The 18,807-nt window shown below is 37.4% G+C and overlaps 1 protein-coding gene across 1 annotated transcript in view; it reads left to right on the top strand.

The window, feature by feature from the left end:
• The window catches only part of ZFC3H1 (zinc finger C3H1-type containing), a 61,077-nt gene that overhangs the window by 17,011 nt on the left and 25,259 nt on the right, over positions 1–18,807 (top strand). The window contains exons 6-20 of the mRNA XM_032803822.2: positions 1,079–1,202; positions 2,953–3,044; positions 4,040–4,243; positions 5,090–5,254; positions 8,988–9,125; positions 9,621–9,739; positions 10,120–10,266; positions 11,075–11,249; positions 11,480–11,611; positions 12,428–12,973; positions 13,104–13,213; positions 14,422–14,553; positions 15,868–15,989; positions 17,631–17,732; positions 18,092–18,211. Of these exons, the coding sequence (XP_032659713.1) occupies positions 1,079–1,202; positions 2,953–3,044; positions 4,040–4,243; positions 5,090–5,254; positions 8,988–9,125; positions 9,621–9,739; positions 10,120–10,266; positions 11,075–11,249; positions 11,480–11,611; positions 12,428–12,973; positions 13,104–13,213; positions 14,422–14,553; positions 15,868–15,989; positions 17,631–17,732; positions 18,092–18,211 (2,428 nt within the window). The remainder of the gene's footprint in view (positions 1–1,078; positions 1,203–2,952; positions 3,045–4,039; positions 4,244–5,089; positions 5,255–8,987; positions 9,126–9,620; positions 9,740–10,119; positions 10,267–11,074; positions 11,250–11,479; positions 11,612–12,427; positions 12,974–13,103; positions 13,214–14,421; positions 14,554–15,867; positions 15,990–17,630; positions 17,733–18,091; positions 18,212–18,807) is intronic.

Here is an 18,807-nt window from a genome sequence, read left to right as displayed (position 1 = left end):
AAGTGGGCTTTTAAACACAGAGCTCTGTTTGAGCAGACCTGTGACCAGACCAGTCACTGCAGTTCCTCCTTAATGCTGCTAGCACTTGAAGCAGAACATCCAAAAACAAGCCCTTGGGCACAAGCAGAAAGTAGTCTGAAATTTATCTCCGAAGTCTACCAAAAGCAGCACTTGAACTCAGTTTTTGTGGGGAGAAAAAGGGGGGAGTGTGCTCAGGTTCAAGATAGTTCCTGTAAGCAAGCAAGTGATTGATGTAGGCTGAGCTCCTCTGCATAGTTGGTCAAATGAGGCATCAGATGTACCAGTCTCGTGCATATGCAAATCACTTTCTCTCATGTGCCTGTCACAGTTCTTTTTTTGTGGGAGTTCTGTCTCTGGAACCTTTTGGCTGAATGACCCAGAATTTACACAACTAACTCTGGCTCTACGGCTTAGCAATTTTCAAGACAAATTCAGTATGCACATGAATTTTTTTAGAGCTGTGTGAAGGTTGAAAACTTTGTTCAACCTTTTACAATAAAGTTGCTGAGTGCTCTTCCATAATAACTATGTATTAAGTTTTCTTAGTCATTACTTGGCTATTTTGAAAAAAGAGATTTGCTTTTCAGCAGAAACTTTAGCAATTACTGTGATGTATTGGCAGGAGCAATAGAATTCTGAAATAGAAATTAATTATAACACCATTTCTTTCAGAAATGCTTTATTCAGGCTTGCCCAAACTTTTAACGCTGGCTAATTGTCAGGAGCTTGATTGTCTGTGATAAGTTTATTTTGGGTTTGATGATTGGATGTGTTTGCTTGTGTAATCTCTTGTAGAAACTGCTGTTATATTCAGAGAAAACAGCATTCCAAACCTCTAGCTGATCTCAATCTCTTCTTTACATAGAGAGGAAAGCTGTAGTTTGACTTCTTCTTAAGCCACAGTTGACCCCTGTTTTTGCTGCCTCCTTTCTTTGCTGGGTAGAACTTGATTGAAAAAATGAGTGAGGGGACAGATGGTGGCAATGTTAAAACAACTTTTAAAACATGCAAATGCTGTAAGACATGCTAAATTAAAGCACTTTTTTTGTATGCTTAGTCTTCAGATACAGACTTGAGACGGTCTTTAGATAAGCAATCTACTGAGAGCGGCGGAGGGATTTATCAATATGACAACTATGATGAAGTTGCTATGGATACAGACAGTGAAACTAACTCACCAGGTAAGATTAACTTTCAATTTCTGAAATGGTTGAAAAGTATAATGATGAAAAATGGTTGGAATATTACTTTAGTGATATAAGAAATATGAAACGGACAGTCTCCATCCTTTCAGAAGGGCAGTGTTCATTTTGTGGACTGAAGTTGAATGGGTAATAATCGAGGCTAAGGTTTTTTGTCACAGATATTTTTAGTAAAAGTCACGGACAGGTCACAGGCAATAATGAAAAATTAATGGAAATCCATGACCTGTTCCTGACTTTTACTGAAAAATCTCCATAACAAAATGGGGAGCCTGGGCATCTGCTGGTGGGCTGGGAGCTCCAGGAGCTTCCACCACCTGTAGGGCTTGGAACTCCAGGGTCCCCCTCCTCTGGTGGCTCAGAGCTGCAGAGATTGTGTCCTTCTCCACCCCCACTCCCACCCCAGAGCAGCCAAGATTTTCCCCACCACCACCCGGGGCAGTCAGGAGCTGTGTGTGTGTGTCTGTGTGCTGGGGGGGGCGGGCTCCTGCTGCCTGGGACATTCGGGGTACCCTGCAACTCCCTGCCTCCACGGGTGGCAGGCAACCCTGCAGTTCCCAGCTGTCGCTGGCTGAAGTCATTGAGGTCTTTGGAAGTCATGGATTCCCTGACTAAATCACAGCCTTCGTAATAATGTCCTGCGTGTTTGAGAACCATGTCATTTAAGAGGAACTAATTCTGTCCTGTTTTAAATCTGATTCTTTGTATTCGCTAGGGATCCTCTAAAGTGCTTCAGGCTTACACTTAGCCAAATATTATTAGAAACATCAAACTTGTTTATAAATTCATATGGAATCATGTAGAAATGGGGCTCCCCAAAGCATGATGTGAAAAAGACTGTTGACTGTTTCTAGAAGCCCATCCTACACCTAATTTTCTCACAAATTAAATGAAACTATATTTCAGAAAATATAGTCAAATTTAAAAACATTACCAATATTTCAATAACCTTTAGTCTTTCCTAGCTGTGTTTATTCCTTTTATTCCATTGTTCTTCATCTTCTGATTTTATTTTCTTATTTTCCATATTTTTTTTTTTTTCCTTCTCAGCAAACTTCCTTGCCCTCTGGCCTCTGTTCCCAAACTTTCTCACTAGCTGCCTCTTAATTTTTTTGCTGCCTGGTTTTCAGAAGGACCATAGAAGATACTGTTTCCAGGCATGCAAATTATGTGACTCCTTCATATGGAAGGGTGAGGCCTCTGAGGCTCTGGATCTGCATGTCCCAGTATTCAATATTCCTTGAGTTTCTTCCCTATCTGGTACTGAAGCCTTCATGCATGTTGCATCTCCTTACTGCTGGTTGCAAGATCAGTTGGAATCTCTGTCCTGGGGCATGTAGTTTCAGAACGCATGCATTTGTGAGTTAAATCAAACTGAACAGCAAAGATGGATTTCACTTAGAGTAATGTCGTCTTTGAATATTTGAGTACAAATTATAAAGTTAATACCCCGTTCCTACTTTTTATTTTTTTTAATTAAGTAGTTCCGTGTGTCTCTTAGTTCGAGTATATACTCCTGTTTTGATCTGGTCTCACCTACCAAAGTTGAGAGAGAAATTAGCATCTTGCCTGTTTCCTCACTTTGCTTATGGCCATGATTTCAAATGCGATTCAGTATTCTTAGTGGGTTAATTAAAGCATAACATGACTTAGTCATGTTTGGTAACTAGCAACAATAACTTACCATTCTTATTTCTTAAATTTAAATTTATCTCTTTCTTCATTACAGCTTCTTCTCCAGTGCAGCCTCCTTTCTTTGAGTGTCCGGTGGAATATTTTCCTCCTCCAGCACCACCAGTTTCCTTGCCTCTGCCACCCCAGGTTACAATAAATGATTTTAATTCATTTATTTGTCTTTTTTTTTAAAATTTTTCAGTTTTAATATATATTTTAGTTCTGTGCCTTTAAAGAAACACTGTCTTGGACCCTACATTTTATGTTGCATTAAAATATGTGAGAATTTCCTAAGAAGTTTGCATCAACTAGTTCTTCCCAGGCCCTTCTGTGGTACCATTGTGCCTCTGTATCTTTAGGCTGATCTGTTGTTCCCCCTCTTGTGTTGGGGTGACTATACAGAAGACCTCCCTTTCCAGACATCAACAAAACCAGGCCATTCTTTCAGTCTTTTTTGGGCTCAGCTGTCTTTCCACCTTCTTTGCTGCTGGAGTTCTAATCAGTTCCTTCTCCTCTTGCATCACCACTTCCAGGTGTGTAGCTGAAGGGTAGGGCAACCCAATCCCCACTTCCCTCTTGGGCTCTGGTCCCCCGGCCCTATATACAAAATGTCTGTCCTCTTTAGCCTCAGTACTCCCCACCCAGGGACTAACACCTATTTTGGCTGTGCTGTAGGCCCCTTATCCACCCAGTACCAGTCTCAATTAGACTCTGGTTGCCTTCTCACCCAGGAATTTGCTAGCAGCCTGCTATTCTCTGTCTCCCTCTTCCCACTGAACACCTTGGAGCTTTCATATCCATTCTTTGTGCCTAGTTGGTGTTCTTTCTTGGGGTTAAAAACTCTGAATTCCTGACCTTAAAGGGCATTGTAATAAAGCTGAAAGGACAAACCCTAAAAAGGCCACTGTTTTAGCACTTATTCTTGTCATTACCTACCTCCTTTTTTGTAAATAGGAGTGATTTAACTCCAGCCTTGATGTCATCACTGTCTAAATCACTGCTATTTGAATTGTAATATCAAACCATGACTTAATCAGTTTAGTTCATGTCCTTTGTGTCTTTGGAATAATTTAGCAATGAAAGGTTTAGTTAATTCTATTTGGTTTTCAAATTTCTGTTTTTCTTTTTGTAATGCATTTCAGACCGTGCAGCCGTTGAGCCAACTTTATGTGGATGACATTTCTTGTATTTCTCTTGAGCCTCCTCCACCTCTCCCACCTCTTCCACCTGAGGAACCCGAACAGCCACCCAAACCTCCATTTGCAGATGAGGAAGAAGAAGAAGAAATGCTGCTACGAGAGGAGCTGCTCAAGTCTCTAGCTAACAAACGAGCTTTCAAATCAGAGGTAGTCTTGTAGTTTGTGACTATAGCCTCTAGATGGCAATCTTGAGCTAACTTAAAGGTGACTTTGAAAGGGTGGAAAATATAGGACAGGTTTGGGTTTTTTTTGCTGCTTTATGGCTGTATAAAACAATCCTGAACGAGGTTTAAATAAAATCTGCTTGGTTTACATTACAAATTACAGGTCTTGTCCAACCTGTTTTTGCTGGAGGACCGGGGTTATAACATTTCAAGGGACTAAAGTCTGAACAGTTGAAAGGGATTTTATTCACTGTTAAACTGTTTATTTGCTTAATACCTATTTAACAAACTATTAGAAGAATTTCTTTTTGTTAAAGATTCAAACACTACCTACCCTATCATTTGAAGGCTGAGAGACCTCTTGTTTCACTTTAGTCCTCCAGCAAATATGAAATTGACAGGACTTGACATTTCTAGTATTTCTGAGGTAAAAAACAAACAACTTATCCCCACCCCTCCCCGTGTTTGTAATAAAAATTAAATTTAACTGCCTATATGATGTCATAAAAGAGGCCACAAACATTTCCTTTGCAGATCACCTGTAAACAAGAGCAGGACCATTCTTGCCTAATATACTTTTTGGCATCACTGTAACTGCACAAGCGGAGATAGGTATATAACTTCGATCAGAAAATTGAAATATATTCTAGTGGCATAGCATCTCTGTTATAAAAGTTTAGAGAGATGGCATAGGCACTAACATGCTAATATTTTTCAGTTGTTTTTCACATACAGCTGTACACCTTTTGAAACATGTTTGATATAGTATACTGTTTCCCCCTGCCCCTCCTGTTTCCCCCTCTCCCCCTCTTTTTATTTCCTTATGTAGGAAACATCAAGTAATAGTGGCCCGCCTTCACCTCCAGTTCCAAATAATTCCCAGCCTGTGCCAAGAAGCAATCTATCAGCAGTCAGTATTAATACTGTATCCCAGCCTCGGGTACAGAACACAAAGTTTGTTAGAGTACCGCGACCTCCACGAGCAGTAATCACAGTAAGGAAATAACTTGAATTTTCTTTTAATAAGACCATCTTATGAACTAGTCTTAACTCATATGGTAAGTTAGAAGTAAAGGATCTTCTTTGTGTTAGAGCAGTGATTAGGAACCTGTAGCATGTTGGATAATTCTCTTTTCCCTTCCTTGCAATGAAATATTTAATTCTCTTGTACATCTAAGAACTTAAGGCTTCTCTTAGCTGGGAGAAGATGCAGTGGCCCTTCTTAAATAACCTTTTAAAATTAGCTAAAGTTTTTCCCATTTTAAGTTGGGGTGGGGGGGGAAGAGAATCTTGAGAAGATAAGATACACGAAGCAAGCAGCAAATGTAATTTCATACATTTTTAGCAGTCTAGTGCAAAATGGTTTAGCTGTCATTTAAACATTGCCTTAGGTTTAAATTGCCTTAGGTTACCTTTCACTAGGAAATTCAGACACTGAAGATTATTACCCTTTCCCACTTTTAGCATTCAGCGTCCTATAGATTCAAAGCACTGTATGAGCATTTGAGGCATGGTCACAGTTCACTGAGTTTGTGAGACTGACTATTTAAATACAGTCCAGTTATTTGGGTTGGTATTATCTTACACGAAGTTGAAGATGAGGGGAGATTTTACAGGTAGAAGATGCTTGGAGGTAGAAAATTTAAAAAACAAAACAGTGAAACCAGCATTTTTAAGATGGAGGGGAATTAATGAGGTATAAGATGACTTGCACTAAGTGGTCAAGGTAGTTGTGTTCTGACAGTTGACTTATCGGAAATTTGATTATCAGAGTCCATGCTAAATATATGTTATTTTTAATCCTGTTTTAATGGCTCTGAGACATGGGTTCAGAACAAGTCAGCTTCTAATTTGTGGTGTCCATCATCTCTCTGAAGCACCGTTGAAGTGATTCACTGCCTCCATATTGTTTTGTAAGGAGAAGGGAGGACAGTATGGTTGAAAGATAGAAGGGAGCTGACTACACTGATGTCATTTTGGTCAAAATTTATCAGAGCTTCTCAGTCTTCTGATGTAACCTCTCATGTGCATCACTCTCATTGTTAGCTGTATTTACTTAAAAAAAATCTTATGATATCCCACTCTTTCTGATATCTTTAGAGGGGACAAGGTCATATTTCCCCCACCTTCTGGCAAACGTTCTTTCCATCTCCTTAACCCTCGGTGTCAGCTGCCTACTTCTAACCTAATTTCAAACAATACAAGAGTATTTTGAGATACAAAGGACTCCTGGCCTTTGTGGCACATTATACTTGTGTTAATCAGTTGGCAGTTGCGTGTGTTCTGTAAACTGTTCTTTTGGTAATTTTTTATTTAAATCTCGTCTGAATCACTTTATCAACTATTAGAGGATTTTGAAAGAGTTCTTTGTCCTATTGTCTTAAATCTGACCCAGGAGAAATTCAATTCAACTGTTATGTTACAGAAACACAAAGAAAAATTGTACTAGTTAATTGGAGATGAATTGCAATATTTAGCCTTTTTAATTGCAAGATCACTTTTATCAGCTGTGATGATGGGCAGTTTTTAAAGGGTTGAGCAAGTCCTGATAAGTTTTTCTGTATACTCTAGTTAATGATTATTAGGTTAGTTATTTTTTACATTAATTAAAAAATGATGGATGATATGTTTATATATGATTAGCCTTGCTCATTTTTAACAACTTTTCATTTGGCATAGCCATTCTAATCAAGTGTGTTTGACTTTTGAATCAGCATAGTGATAGAAAAGTCAGTCAATTTTCAGGCTTGTTAAGAGCCATTACTTATTGTGAATGCGATAGCTTAATGTCTAGAACAGGAATATTAAAGTATTAAAGGAGGTGTGGCCAGACTAAGGCCTCATCTACTCTTAAAACTTACACTGACATAGCTATGTTGGTCAGAGTGTAGGGAAAAAAATACATACCAATGCGACATAACTATGCTGACAAAAACCCCAGTGTAGCTGGAGCTATGATGACGAAGGATAGATAACGTCGTTCAGGGAGGTGGTGGTCCTAAATCAGCAGAAAAACTCCTTCTGTTGGCGTACGCTATGGTTACGATAGGAGGCTATGCCTGCATGGCATCTCCCAGTAGTGTAGATGTACTGTATATGGGATAGATGCTCTGTAGTGTAGACACAGCTGTAGATACCTGCAGCAGATCATTTGCATAGCTGCTTCTCTCCCCTCTACCCACAATAACTGTCAATTTTCATCACTCTGTTAGGGCCAATTTGTGTGGTGGTGTTTTTTATTTATTTATTTTTAATTTTTGGCTTGCGGTATTCAGGATTTTTTTTATTCTTTGAGTTCCTGAAATTAAGACTGTTTTACTTTTTAAAAAGAAAAACAAAGCTTCTAGCCCTCATGGTTGCAGAGAAAAGTTGGAAAATGTGTACAGTATGTTCGCTGAAGGTTCAAAACACAGAAGACTATTACAAGAAACTAAACATTTGATTTAAAAATAATAATCTAAATCATGATTTTTTTTTTTTGTGTGCCTGACTCATGGTTTTTGAATGCTTGCGGTTGGCAATGCTGCACCATGTGCTGGAACAATGTGTACATGATCCTAATATAACTGCTGGGAGTGGTGGTGAGGGGAGAAGACAAACTGCTAATTTGTTCCACCCTCCTGCAGCCCTGGAAAGCTACATAAGATCACATTCCTCCCTATGCATGTTTCCACTTGCATTGAGAAGAATAGTAGAATGAAAGTGACAAAGGGTATGGCTACACTTGCAAGTGCATAGCGCTGCCGCGGTAGCGCTCCCGCGGCAGCGCTTTGAAGTGTGAGTGTGGTTGCAGCGCCGGCGTTGGGAGAGAGCTCTCCCAGCGCTGCATGTACTCCACCTCCCTGTGGGGATTAGCTGTGGCACTGTTTACACTGGCGCTTTACAGCGCTGTATCTTGCTGCGCTCAAGGGAGTGTTTTTTCACACCCCTGAGCGAGAAAGTTGCAGCGCTGTAAAGCGCCAGTGTAGCCAAGGTCAAAGTTACTGTCTTTTGCTCAGCTGCTCAAATTCGTGTTGTTGCAGAAGTGGTATATGTAGAAAGTGAAGTAATACAGGCTGCTGCTTTGGGATTTGTAAAATATTGAAGGGACACTGCTCTGAGGTAGAGGGTAAACATTACTCTGTAGCTGTCTAGTCTTGACTGACATTTAATCATGCCTGTGTTAGGAGGAAGGGAGAGAATCCACTGGAGAGTGGAGGGTGAAGTTGCCTATAACTGTACATGCGAAAGTCTATAATTATTTGATCCACTCAGTCTTGAGTACCTTGTCTGAGTATGTGGGACTGGGACTAGAAAGATCACTGCATAGTGCTAGCACAAACTTCCTTTGTAGCTTGCTGTTTTCTTTGCCTTCATTCTCTATCTGTAAAATTAAGATACTTTCCACTTCACATAACTGTTGTGAGAATTAATCCTTTAAATACTCAGGCACTTGGAAGGGGCTCTCACTAGAAGGGCTCCCATTACCAGAACTTGCAAGTGCATCAGTATTTAAAAGATTTATTCTCACAGCAGTTATGTGAAGTGGAAAGTATCTTAATTTTACAGATGTATGTATGTATGTATATATGCACATACATACATACATACATACATACATACATATTAGAACTGATCCAGAATATAATTGGAGCAGGGTTAAAAGTGTTCACATAAAGCCTACACTATAGTGCATCTGGTTTTACTTCTTTTGCTAGCTGGTATAAAAATAAATACTTTCTCTGCAGCTTCCCAAGCATAAGTCAGTAGTGGTGACGCTGAACGATTCAGATGATAGCGAATCTGATGGAGAGCCATCTAATTCGACGAATAGTGTATTTGGAGGACTAGAATCCATGATCAAAGAAGCAAGAAGAACTGCAGAGGTAAATGATATGTCTGTCTATAAAGCTTAATTTTAGCACTTTTTAACCTCAAAATTCACAGCAAACCTTCAAGCAAGGCTCTAGAGATAGTCGTGTGTCAAAAACAGAATAATATTGAGTGCATTTTTATGATACTGTGCCTGGGCTAGTAATTGTTCATTGTTTTGTAAAGGATGTAAACTCCTTTTTTGTTTTAGTTAAAAATAACCTCAGGATAAAACTTGAAGGTGTACTAAAATGCTTAATTGAAAAATAAAACCCAAACACAACAATTCTAGGTTGTGGCAGGAAAGAAAGGGGGCTGCTAATTGGCTTTAAAAACCTTTTACCCACTGTGTAATCTGTTAATGACTACATCTTAAAGCTTTAAACGTAAAGAAAAAAATATAATTGCCCCTTAAATATAATATGGCTTCTGCAAACATTTGCATTTAATTTGGTGTGTGGGGAGGTGTAATATTGGCATATTTTGATTAAGCTCTCTTTATATAACAGGCCTCAAAACCCAAAGCACCTCCAAAATCAGAAAAAGAAAATGATCCTATGAGAACCCCAGAGGCCTTACCAGAAGATAAAAAGATTGAATATCGACTCTTAAAAGAAGAAATTGCCAGGTGCGTTGGAATTTCAGGGTGTAACAGCACAGCTTTGAAGAACCTATATTTTGTTTTTAAGCCATACCAGTACCCAGTCCTTTTAATTTTGAGAAAAAGATAAGATCAGTAGAATTAATGTGAAGTGCTTCCTTAGATTGTAAAAATAAATTGCCTTTTTTTAGATTCTTTTTAGTAAGATTATTCAGTATGTGAACTGCTTGGAAACAATTCCGACTACAAAAATCTACCTCTTACTTGAAATATAGCCATATTAGTTTCCGTAAAGTGCTGCTACTAATTTGTGTTCTGGGAGTATATGCAGTTAGAAGACATAATGTGTAGCTATTTGCAATTTCTGGATATTCCATATGTTTTATTTTTTAATATGTCTGTTTTAGTCGAGAGAAGCAGCGCTTAATTAAAGCTGATCCATTGAAGAACAATTCATCTCCTGCAAACTCTGATGGTGAAGTTGATGGGGTTGGTAGAATAGCAATAGTTACAAAACAAGTTACAGAAGCAGAAGCAAAACTTAAGAAGCACAAGTAAGTTCTTCAGTATGATGTAAACCACACTGAACTTGTTTAGGGGGAATGAAAGGTTAAAATGTTCATGAATGTGTAACTTCAATACAATAGGGCTGGATTAGCCACTGCTTTGCACCTTATGTTGACACTTATTGCTTTTCAAAATGAGTGTGATGTTGTAATGCCACCATTAGGGTACCCTACTGCCCTCTTTCCTTCTCTCCCATCATTGTCATTTGAAACTTCGGTTGTAGGCCATCAACTGAATTGCTCTGGATTTAGAGTCAAGTTGTAGTACAAGTACTATTTTTCTCTTCCCTGCTCTTCCTGCCAGGTCTAAGTGCAGCTCTTTATGAATCAGCAGCTTCTTGTCCTTAGGCAACCTCTGTTGCCCAAGTCTGCATCTTCTTGCCCTCCGCTAAAGTATATACCTACCTGAGAAGAGGGCTAGGCTGCAGAAACTGGAGCAGAATTTTTGGCGCCCTTAAACATCTAAAATTACCAACGAAATATTTTTAAGATTTGCCCTTTTCTCATCTGATTACCATATTTAAAGTGATGTCATTGACGGACTAAATCTGCGCATTCAGTGTATCTGTCCTAGATTACCCAGCTGTAATGCACGTGCTTGCCTGTTTCATGGGATGTTATATACTTAATGTTTGCAGAATAGTTTGAGTTAATTTAATGAAAGGTGCTATGAAAGTGGTTGGTTGGCTGCTGCAACAGGTTAAGAAGTTTGGGGTTCAAAGTGGTATTCTGTAATTCTGTGCCATCTTGGTCTTTGGAAAGATGTGATTTATTAAACCAACTTTTTAATTTTTAGACTTCTGTTAATGAAGGATGAATCTGTTTTGAAACATCTCCTGCAGCAAGAAGCAAAGAAGAGAGAATCGGTTCGAATTGCTGAAAATAAGATTGCTAAACTTGCTGAGCAACTGCAAGCAACTGAAAAGATTCTGGATGTTAATAGGGTGTTTTTGAAGAAGCTTCAGGAACAAGTAGGTTTGAACTGTCAGGAAAAAGAAATTGTTCAATTTATTTTCTATTACTGTATGAACTTTCATATTTTTGGAGTTGTGTAAATTCAGTTCTTGGAAGTATGTGGCTTTATTTGTACTGTGCAACACGTTAATTCACTTAGCTGTGTCTAAATTTTGTCAAATCAAACTTTTTATTGGTAGAAAGTGTATGTTTTCTTGAAGTGCTAAAATATTTTTTTTCTCTTCAGATTCACAGAGTCCAACAACGAGTTACAGTGAAGAAAGCTCTGGCGTTAAAATATGGAGAAGAGCTTGCTCGAGCAAAAGCAGTGGCAAGTAAAGAAATTGGAAAACGAAAACTGGAACAAGATCACCTCAGAGTAAGTCAGTCGCATAAACTTGCACCTTTCTTTAGTCAAAAAGCAATAACAATTTTGTTTAGCTAACTTCAGTCCAGAATTTTCGAATAGAAGTTCAAGTGGGAAAGTATTTTAAAAGGTGAACTGTGAAGAAAAATCAAGTTTTTTCCACGTACATCTCCTATGTTGTAATATATAAGCAGTCCAAAAGTTTGTTCCAGGAGTCTTCTCTGTTGGATTTTTACTTTGGAAGTGTTAGGGTTTTACTTCCATCTCTTTGCTGGAGAAAATGAATAGTGCTATAATAAGACTTTCTGGCCTGACCTATATGGGGAAGGATTCCTGCATATTGGTGACATCACTATTCGGCTCCTTCAAAGATTTTGCCCGAGCTGTACAGCTGAGACAAGTAAGTGATATTACTGATATTACTAATATTACTAATCTGAAAAGCAAGCTGAGGAACGCAATTTGGAAGAAAAACAAAGCTCTGAGACAATTTGAGGCAGTTTTTTGTAAGTTATATTTTTCTTTGTTTTCCCTTTTTTGTATGTATTTGCTTTGCATTTTACATGTAAACTTTGGTAACCCAAATTTGTGTGCTAAAGATTTATAGAGTGGTGTAGACTAATTTAATAGAAAAAACCAGCAAACATTCCAGTGGAATTGTGGCAAATTATGTTGTGGTTTTCCTGCTGTTTTTGTTTAAATTTTCAGGCAAGAGCTTAAAATATGTACTTCTAAGCTGAGTCAAATGTTTTACCCTGTTTCATTACCTCCTGTCAATATTTCAGTAAATGCAAAGAGATATTAAGGGATTTTTTTTTTTCTTTGTAGCCAAACAAAATGTTGAAATTGGATCATTCCCCTGCATCAAGTCCAAAAAAACATTCAGCAGAATTGATTGCATTGGAGAAGAAGCGACTACAGCAACTGGAGTATGAGTATGCCCTAAAGATTCAGAAACTTAAAGAGGCCCGTGCACTTCAAATCAGGGAACAACCAAATATTACTCCAAATGCAGAAGAGGAATCTGAATTTCTATTACCTCAGCCATCACTTCATGACCTTACACAAGACAAACTGACCCTAGACAGTGAAGAAAACTATTTTGATGATGAAATTTTGTCTAACTCAAACAGAGAACGAAGGAGATCTTTCAAAGAATCCAGTTCTTTTACTAAACCTAATCTTAAGCACATGGACACCCCCAAACAAGAAATAAACAAACTTTCTAAAAAAGCAGTGGAGGAACCTGAACTTTTTCTTGGGTTGAATATTGATGAACTGAAAAAACTTTATGCTAAAGCTGACAGCTTGAAAGAGCTGCTTATAAAAAGTACTGTCATTATGACTTCTAAAGAAGAGTTTTTATGTGGTCAGGTAAACTTGTGCCTCAGCTCCTTTTTTAATATTTAACTTGTAATTACATCATGGTGGTTTGCTTTTTTTTTTTTATGAAGACTAGATTTTTGTTGTATTTTAGTTCTTTAAATATATATTTGTTTCCTAGGAAATTTTGGTGGATATGGATATTGTTACGGCACAAAGTAAACAAACTGAAGTGAGACCGTTTCCATTTGGGCCATATCATAGTCCCCTTCTAGTTTTTAAATCCTACAGGTATGAAGGCTATATTATCTGTATCTGTGGCTTCTTTGTTTATGGGATATTTTAATTGCTTTCAGTGCTGTCTGTATTTCTTCTTACAAGTTCTATAACACCCACAGGTAGATTTGGCTTAAGAACAGCTTTTGTAACCTTAGTTTGGGATTCTATTCTTTGGAAGATTTGACATTTTAAAGTTCTGTGTGTGATGATAGGTTTTACGTGTCATGCTTAAAAGTTTAACTTTCTTTAACCAAAAGTCATCTTAAAATTATTTTCTGCTTCAAAGAAACAGGAAATTTATCTCTAGAGACTTAATTATTCCTTCATTCATTACCTATTGGGCCCCATTTTGGTGCAGCAAGATGGACCTAAAAGTCTATGGCACTTCAGTTCCATAAAGTGAATTCTGTGCTAGATTTAACAAATTCTAAAAATGGAGGATTACATTGAATTAAATACAAAAATTAACACCATCAGTGCAGTACTCCTTTTATATTAGCTTTTATATTACACTGCCCCTAAATTTACAATGTGCTGTAGATTTTTGTACTACAGCATTGTAATACAGTGGGAAGGCAGAAGCTGAAGGATAACATTCTTACAGGAATAGCTTTGCTGTGCTTTCAATATGGTACAGACTATTCTGATTCCCTTGCCATACTAGAAATTGACAAACTTAAAATGCTGTCATAGTTTAGCGTTAAATTTTATATTAAAGGAAAAACCACCAAAACCATCTGGCTATTAAGACTCAGCTCATACTGAGTTTCTTTGCACCTGTTCTTGAGGCTCTCTGATATTGAACTTTTAGTACTATGACTTCTGAGGTTATTTAATCCTTAGCAATGTGCTTTACAGCTCTGCTTGATGCCAATTAAGTAAGTGCAAGAGCACAAGTTTCCAGGTTTGCATTAGATCTTAACTCTAATATGTAACTCTCCCTACAGTGTGTGCATTAATTCCCCATGTGCATGTAATGAGGTTTGGTGACTGAAGGAAGAGCAGGATATTGGAGTAGAAATCTTTGTGGACTGAAAGAACTGTGCTTCTGTGTTGCCTTTAGTAGATCAGCTCTATTTCTACTCTGGTCAGCTTTTCAGAAATGCAAGATTCTTCCGGAAGCAAAATACAATTCCTTTTTAAAAATTTATATTTAAAACCATTTTTCTGTTTGTCCACCAGGGATTCACATTACTTTTCTTTTTCTTTTCTCCCTTTAGGTTTAGCCCCTATTTTCGAACCAAGGAAAAGCTTTACCTCAGTTCAGTATCCTACAGCAATATGATTGAGCCAAAACAGTGTTTCTGCCGTTTTGATTTAACAGGCACATGTAATGATGATGATTGTCAGTGGTGAGTCCTTTTCAGCTTTGTGCATTTGTACCAAATCAGAAGTTGTAGAGGTTACTGCTGCCAAGAGATGAAAATAGACATGTCTGATTCTTAACGAGGTCTGTCTGCATGATGTACTATTGCCTTCCATTTTAAATCTTGTCCCATTAAATACTTGCCTGCGTAAGTTCACTTGGCAGGAAGAAAATCAGTGTGCCAATTTCAGTCCTGGAGGGAGATCTCTTACGTCTAAATTTGGAAAAAGAAAGATTGCTTGAGCTTTTGAGGATTTTGTTCACCATTATGTCAGATCCTGTGGGGTGTACTTTAGGTTCTTTTGTATCGAGGTGGGAACTCTCTTGTATCATAATTACAGCAGGGTCTTTTGTTACCTGATGTAACAATGGATGAGGAAACATACATTTAGCACACTATAAATAAATTAATAATATCTATAGTGTGGTGTTGGAATTATTTAATAAAAGATCCTGTTGTAATACAGGAGATAAGTTTAAAACTGCTTTGGAAGAACTGCATTAAAATCTGTATAATTTGAAGGCATATCACTAGCTGGTGTTACCCGTTATATTAACAATGGCCTGTTCATTAGTGAGCTGATATTTGCCTACCATGCCTCTTGAACCATTGGAACCTCTCAAATGATGAGGTTGATCTGACTTGACCAAAAAAAAAAAGTGAAAGTGAAGTATTGATTCACTGACTCTGGGTATATAATCTGTAACCAATAGCAACTAGATTATTTCTGAGAAGAATTCTCCTACCAATACACAAGGGCATTAGACGCCCAACTCCCGTTATCTTTTGGAGGAAGATCATATGAGCAAACCTAGCTATTTTAAGTTAGACTTGTTCTCCTTTACCGGAAGTAGTGCACATCTATTTCTTGTACAGTGTGGTGAGACTGTACCCAGGATACCTAAATTGGTCTACATAAACATGCACTGAAATAACATCAGTTATAATTGGCACCTTTTTGTTACATCAGTGCAAGTGTGTATTTTGAAGTGTGGTCCACACACAGACTTGTACTGAAATATCAAAAGGGGTGAATTAAAACCATGTTAATTATTTTATTGCAAGTTTGTGTTTTAAGCAAGGCCTAAAAGCATACTTGTTGATTGGTAGAAATTTCAGGGCACCTTACACATTATGCTCCATAGACATCTTTTAATTGTTAATTTTTTGTTGTTTTCTCTGCTTTTAGTGGGGTTTAAGTAACGCTTGCTGATTGTGGCCCTGATATTAAATATTTACTTTGGTGATATTTTGTTGTCTGAGAATCCTTTTTTTAGTCTAACTTTTCAATTTTTTTAGGCAGCACATGAAAGACTGCACTCTTAACCGAAAGCAACTGTTTCAAGACATTCTTTCTTACAATTTAACTTTGATAGGCTGTTCAGAGAAAAGCACTGATGAGGAAATCGGCATTGCAACAGGTTTTTAAGTTTTCTTCCTACTGGATGTAAAATGTGGCATTTTTTCCCCCAAAGGATAACTTTTATTTTCATTCGAAGTTCTAGAATTAAAGAATCGTTGCAGTTTTTCTAGTGGTCATGTTTACATCGTAAAATGTTACTGTATGGAAATGTGGAAAGCCATTTTTGAGTCAGTCAGTCCATAATAAATTTCTCAGTAGTAGACAGTAACTCCTGCATTCAGGAAAAACTCCTTCTTTATTCAGGAGAAAACACTCCCTAATTTCACTGGGCATTTCACTCAAACAAGAAATGAAGGAGACAAGATCTCATGGGTGGGGAACAGAAACCTTCTTTACCTTCCTTTTGTATTGCTTGTATACTCAACTTGATGGGATGTTATGCTTATTAATGGAACTAGGTATAGTGTGAATAGGCACCAGGAAAGCTTCTTCCACAATCAAGACACTTAATCATATTCTAATCTATTCTTGGGGCTAGATTTAATGATGATTATTTTGAGCCAAAGTGTACATATTCTCCTGGGATATAGGATGAGACAAACCCTTCTCTAGAGATTAGTCCTAATTAAGTTTAAATCTCTAGAGATAAGACTGATGACTATGTAACTTTGCCACTTACCCATCCAACTTGAACCTCTTTAAAATATTCTAAATATTAATGTTTTTAAATTTAATGGTATATTGGTGTACACATTTTTTTAAATTGGAAAAATGAAGCAAGATTTCTTAATTCCTGTAATATGCTTTCTATTGATACTTCTGTTTTGCCATACCAAAAAGCTCGAGATAAACTGTTGGTTTTAAAAAGTATATATGATCTATATCATTCTGCTACTAAGAGACTGAACCTGATGCCATTTTTTAAAATCTAGATACAGTTTTGGAGAATGTCTTGTGAAATTATGCAAATTTGAGAAGTAGTCTAGGGTTCAGTAGAGAAATTGAATTCTTAAACATCATTATGATTCTAAAAGAGTATCTTTTTTACTACAACCACGTTGGATTGTTATAAATGAATTTTTAAAAACCTAATGTACTTTTCGTCATATAGGATAACAATATTACATTTATTTTGGATAGTGGATGTGTACTGTTCAGTTTCATTTTTCCAGTTCTCTTAACCAAATGCAATAGGAGGAGCTTAAATCAGGATCTAAAGACCTAGGAAAAGTGGTAAAGTTCTGTGTTCCTTCCCCCTCCCTCAGATGTCTCTTCTGCATCTTTGAGGAGTAATGGGATGAAAGTAACACAAGAAAGTCAGACTAGAAAAATCAGAAAGAAATTTGTTTGTGAGATGTAATCCGTAGCAGTGGGTTAGAAAGCACATGTGGAAACCCCCTTTTTTAAAGGATATTTACACATAGATTAGGCCAAAGCACTAGAAAATATACTACAGGAATAATCTCGGGGATGGATAAAATGGCCTAATATATATCTTTTCCGAATGCTGACTTGTTTATCCAGCCACACTTCATAAGCATATTAACTTGAAATGACCAGCCCTGAAGTGGTGGTGGTAGTATTTATATTGTCATTATGCTTTCTGCTGAGATTATCTCTTATGTTTTAATATTTCATAAATGGCACACATCTATTTATAGCTCTATCTAGTTAAGTTATAATCTTGGTCTCATTTTAGAAAAATATGTCGAAAAACTTTTTGGTGTAAACAGAGATCGAATGTCAGTGGATCAGATGGCTGTTCTTCTTGTTAGCAATATCAATGAGAGTAAAGGTCACAGTAAGTAGCTTGTTTGATATTTTTAAAAAAACAGTCTGTATTGTTAACAGTGTGTATGAGCTTGACAAATTCTTACGATAGCATTGTAAAGAGAAGATCTGCTTACTCTATTTAAGTTCATTGCACTGAAACATATGGTTATGGTCTTCTGTCTTTAAGCGACTTTTGTTATAAGGTAAAAATTTCAAAAGTGACTTGTGCACTCAGGAACCTAAGTCTCATTGAAAGTCAATGGAATCTATACTTCTAAGTCACTTAAATGCTTCTGACAATTTTACCTAAAATGACTAATTTTAAACAAAAATACATTGGTTTGTGGATGCAAAAGCAAACAATTTCTGTGTTCTGGTTGGTTACAGCACCTCCATTTACAACCTGGAAAGACAAACGGAAATGGAGACCTAAGTACTGGAGAAAACCTGTTTTAGATAGTAGTAGCAGCAGTGAGGAAGAACAATCTTTGGGACCTATTAAATACGGTAAGGCAAAATTGTGGTGTGCATTAGAAATAACTAATGGGAGTGGGAGGGAAGTTGGAAGCCCTTATTCAGATAAAGCATACATTTGCTTCAGTATATGACCCATTTATATACTCCATGCATAAGCTTCTTGACTATCTTCTCTTCATTTGCCTGTTCTTTATTCAAGGATGATTAAATCTATGTATGTCCATTTTAAAAAATGAATAATTTAAAGGCTTAGTAGGAGCTCTTATTCCCTTCTCTTGAAAGGCCCTTGCTAGAATGTTCTGGAGCATCTGAGATTGGAGAGATTTCCCACATGATTTGTGCAGATGGCACAAACCCCCCACAGAGTGAATCCTGCAAGAAGGATCTTCAGAGAATCAGACTTGTTTTGTGATGAACTTTCTCCTATGAGCTCTGCCTCACTCAGTGCTGCCCTATAAATTATTCCTAACCAGTCTGATCCTGCAAAAGCAGCCCTCTACACTTGCCTTTTTCCAGTTTTCACATTGGAACTAAAGCCAGTTTTCTTGCCATACTTATTGCTTCTTTGTGTCTTTAAGGAGACAGTACCTTTACCTTTCTGTAGATATGGTGGGTGGCTATTGTCC

Source organism: Chelonoidis abingdonii, chromosome 1 (assembly GCF_003597395.2).
Source record: "Chelonoidis abingdonii isolate Lonesome George chromosome 1, CheloAbing_2.0, whole genome shotgun sequence".
NCBI classification, from domain to species: domain Eukaryota; kingdom Metazoa; phylum Chordata; order Testudines; family Testudinidae; genus Chelonoidis; species Chelonoidis abingdonii.
Note: the sequence above shows the minus strand (reverse complement) of the source record. Positions and strands in the feature narration are given on the sequence as shown.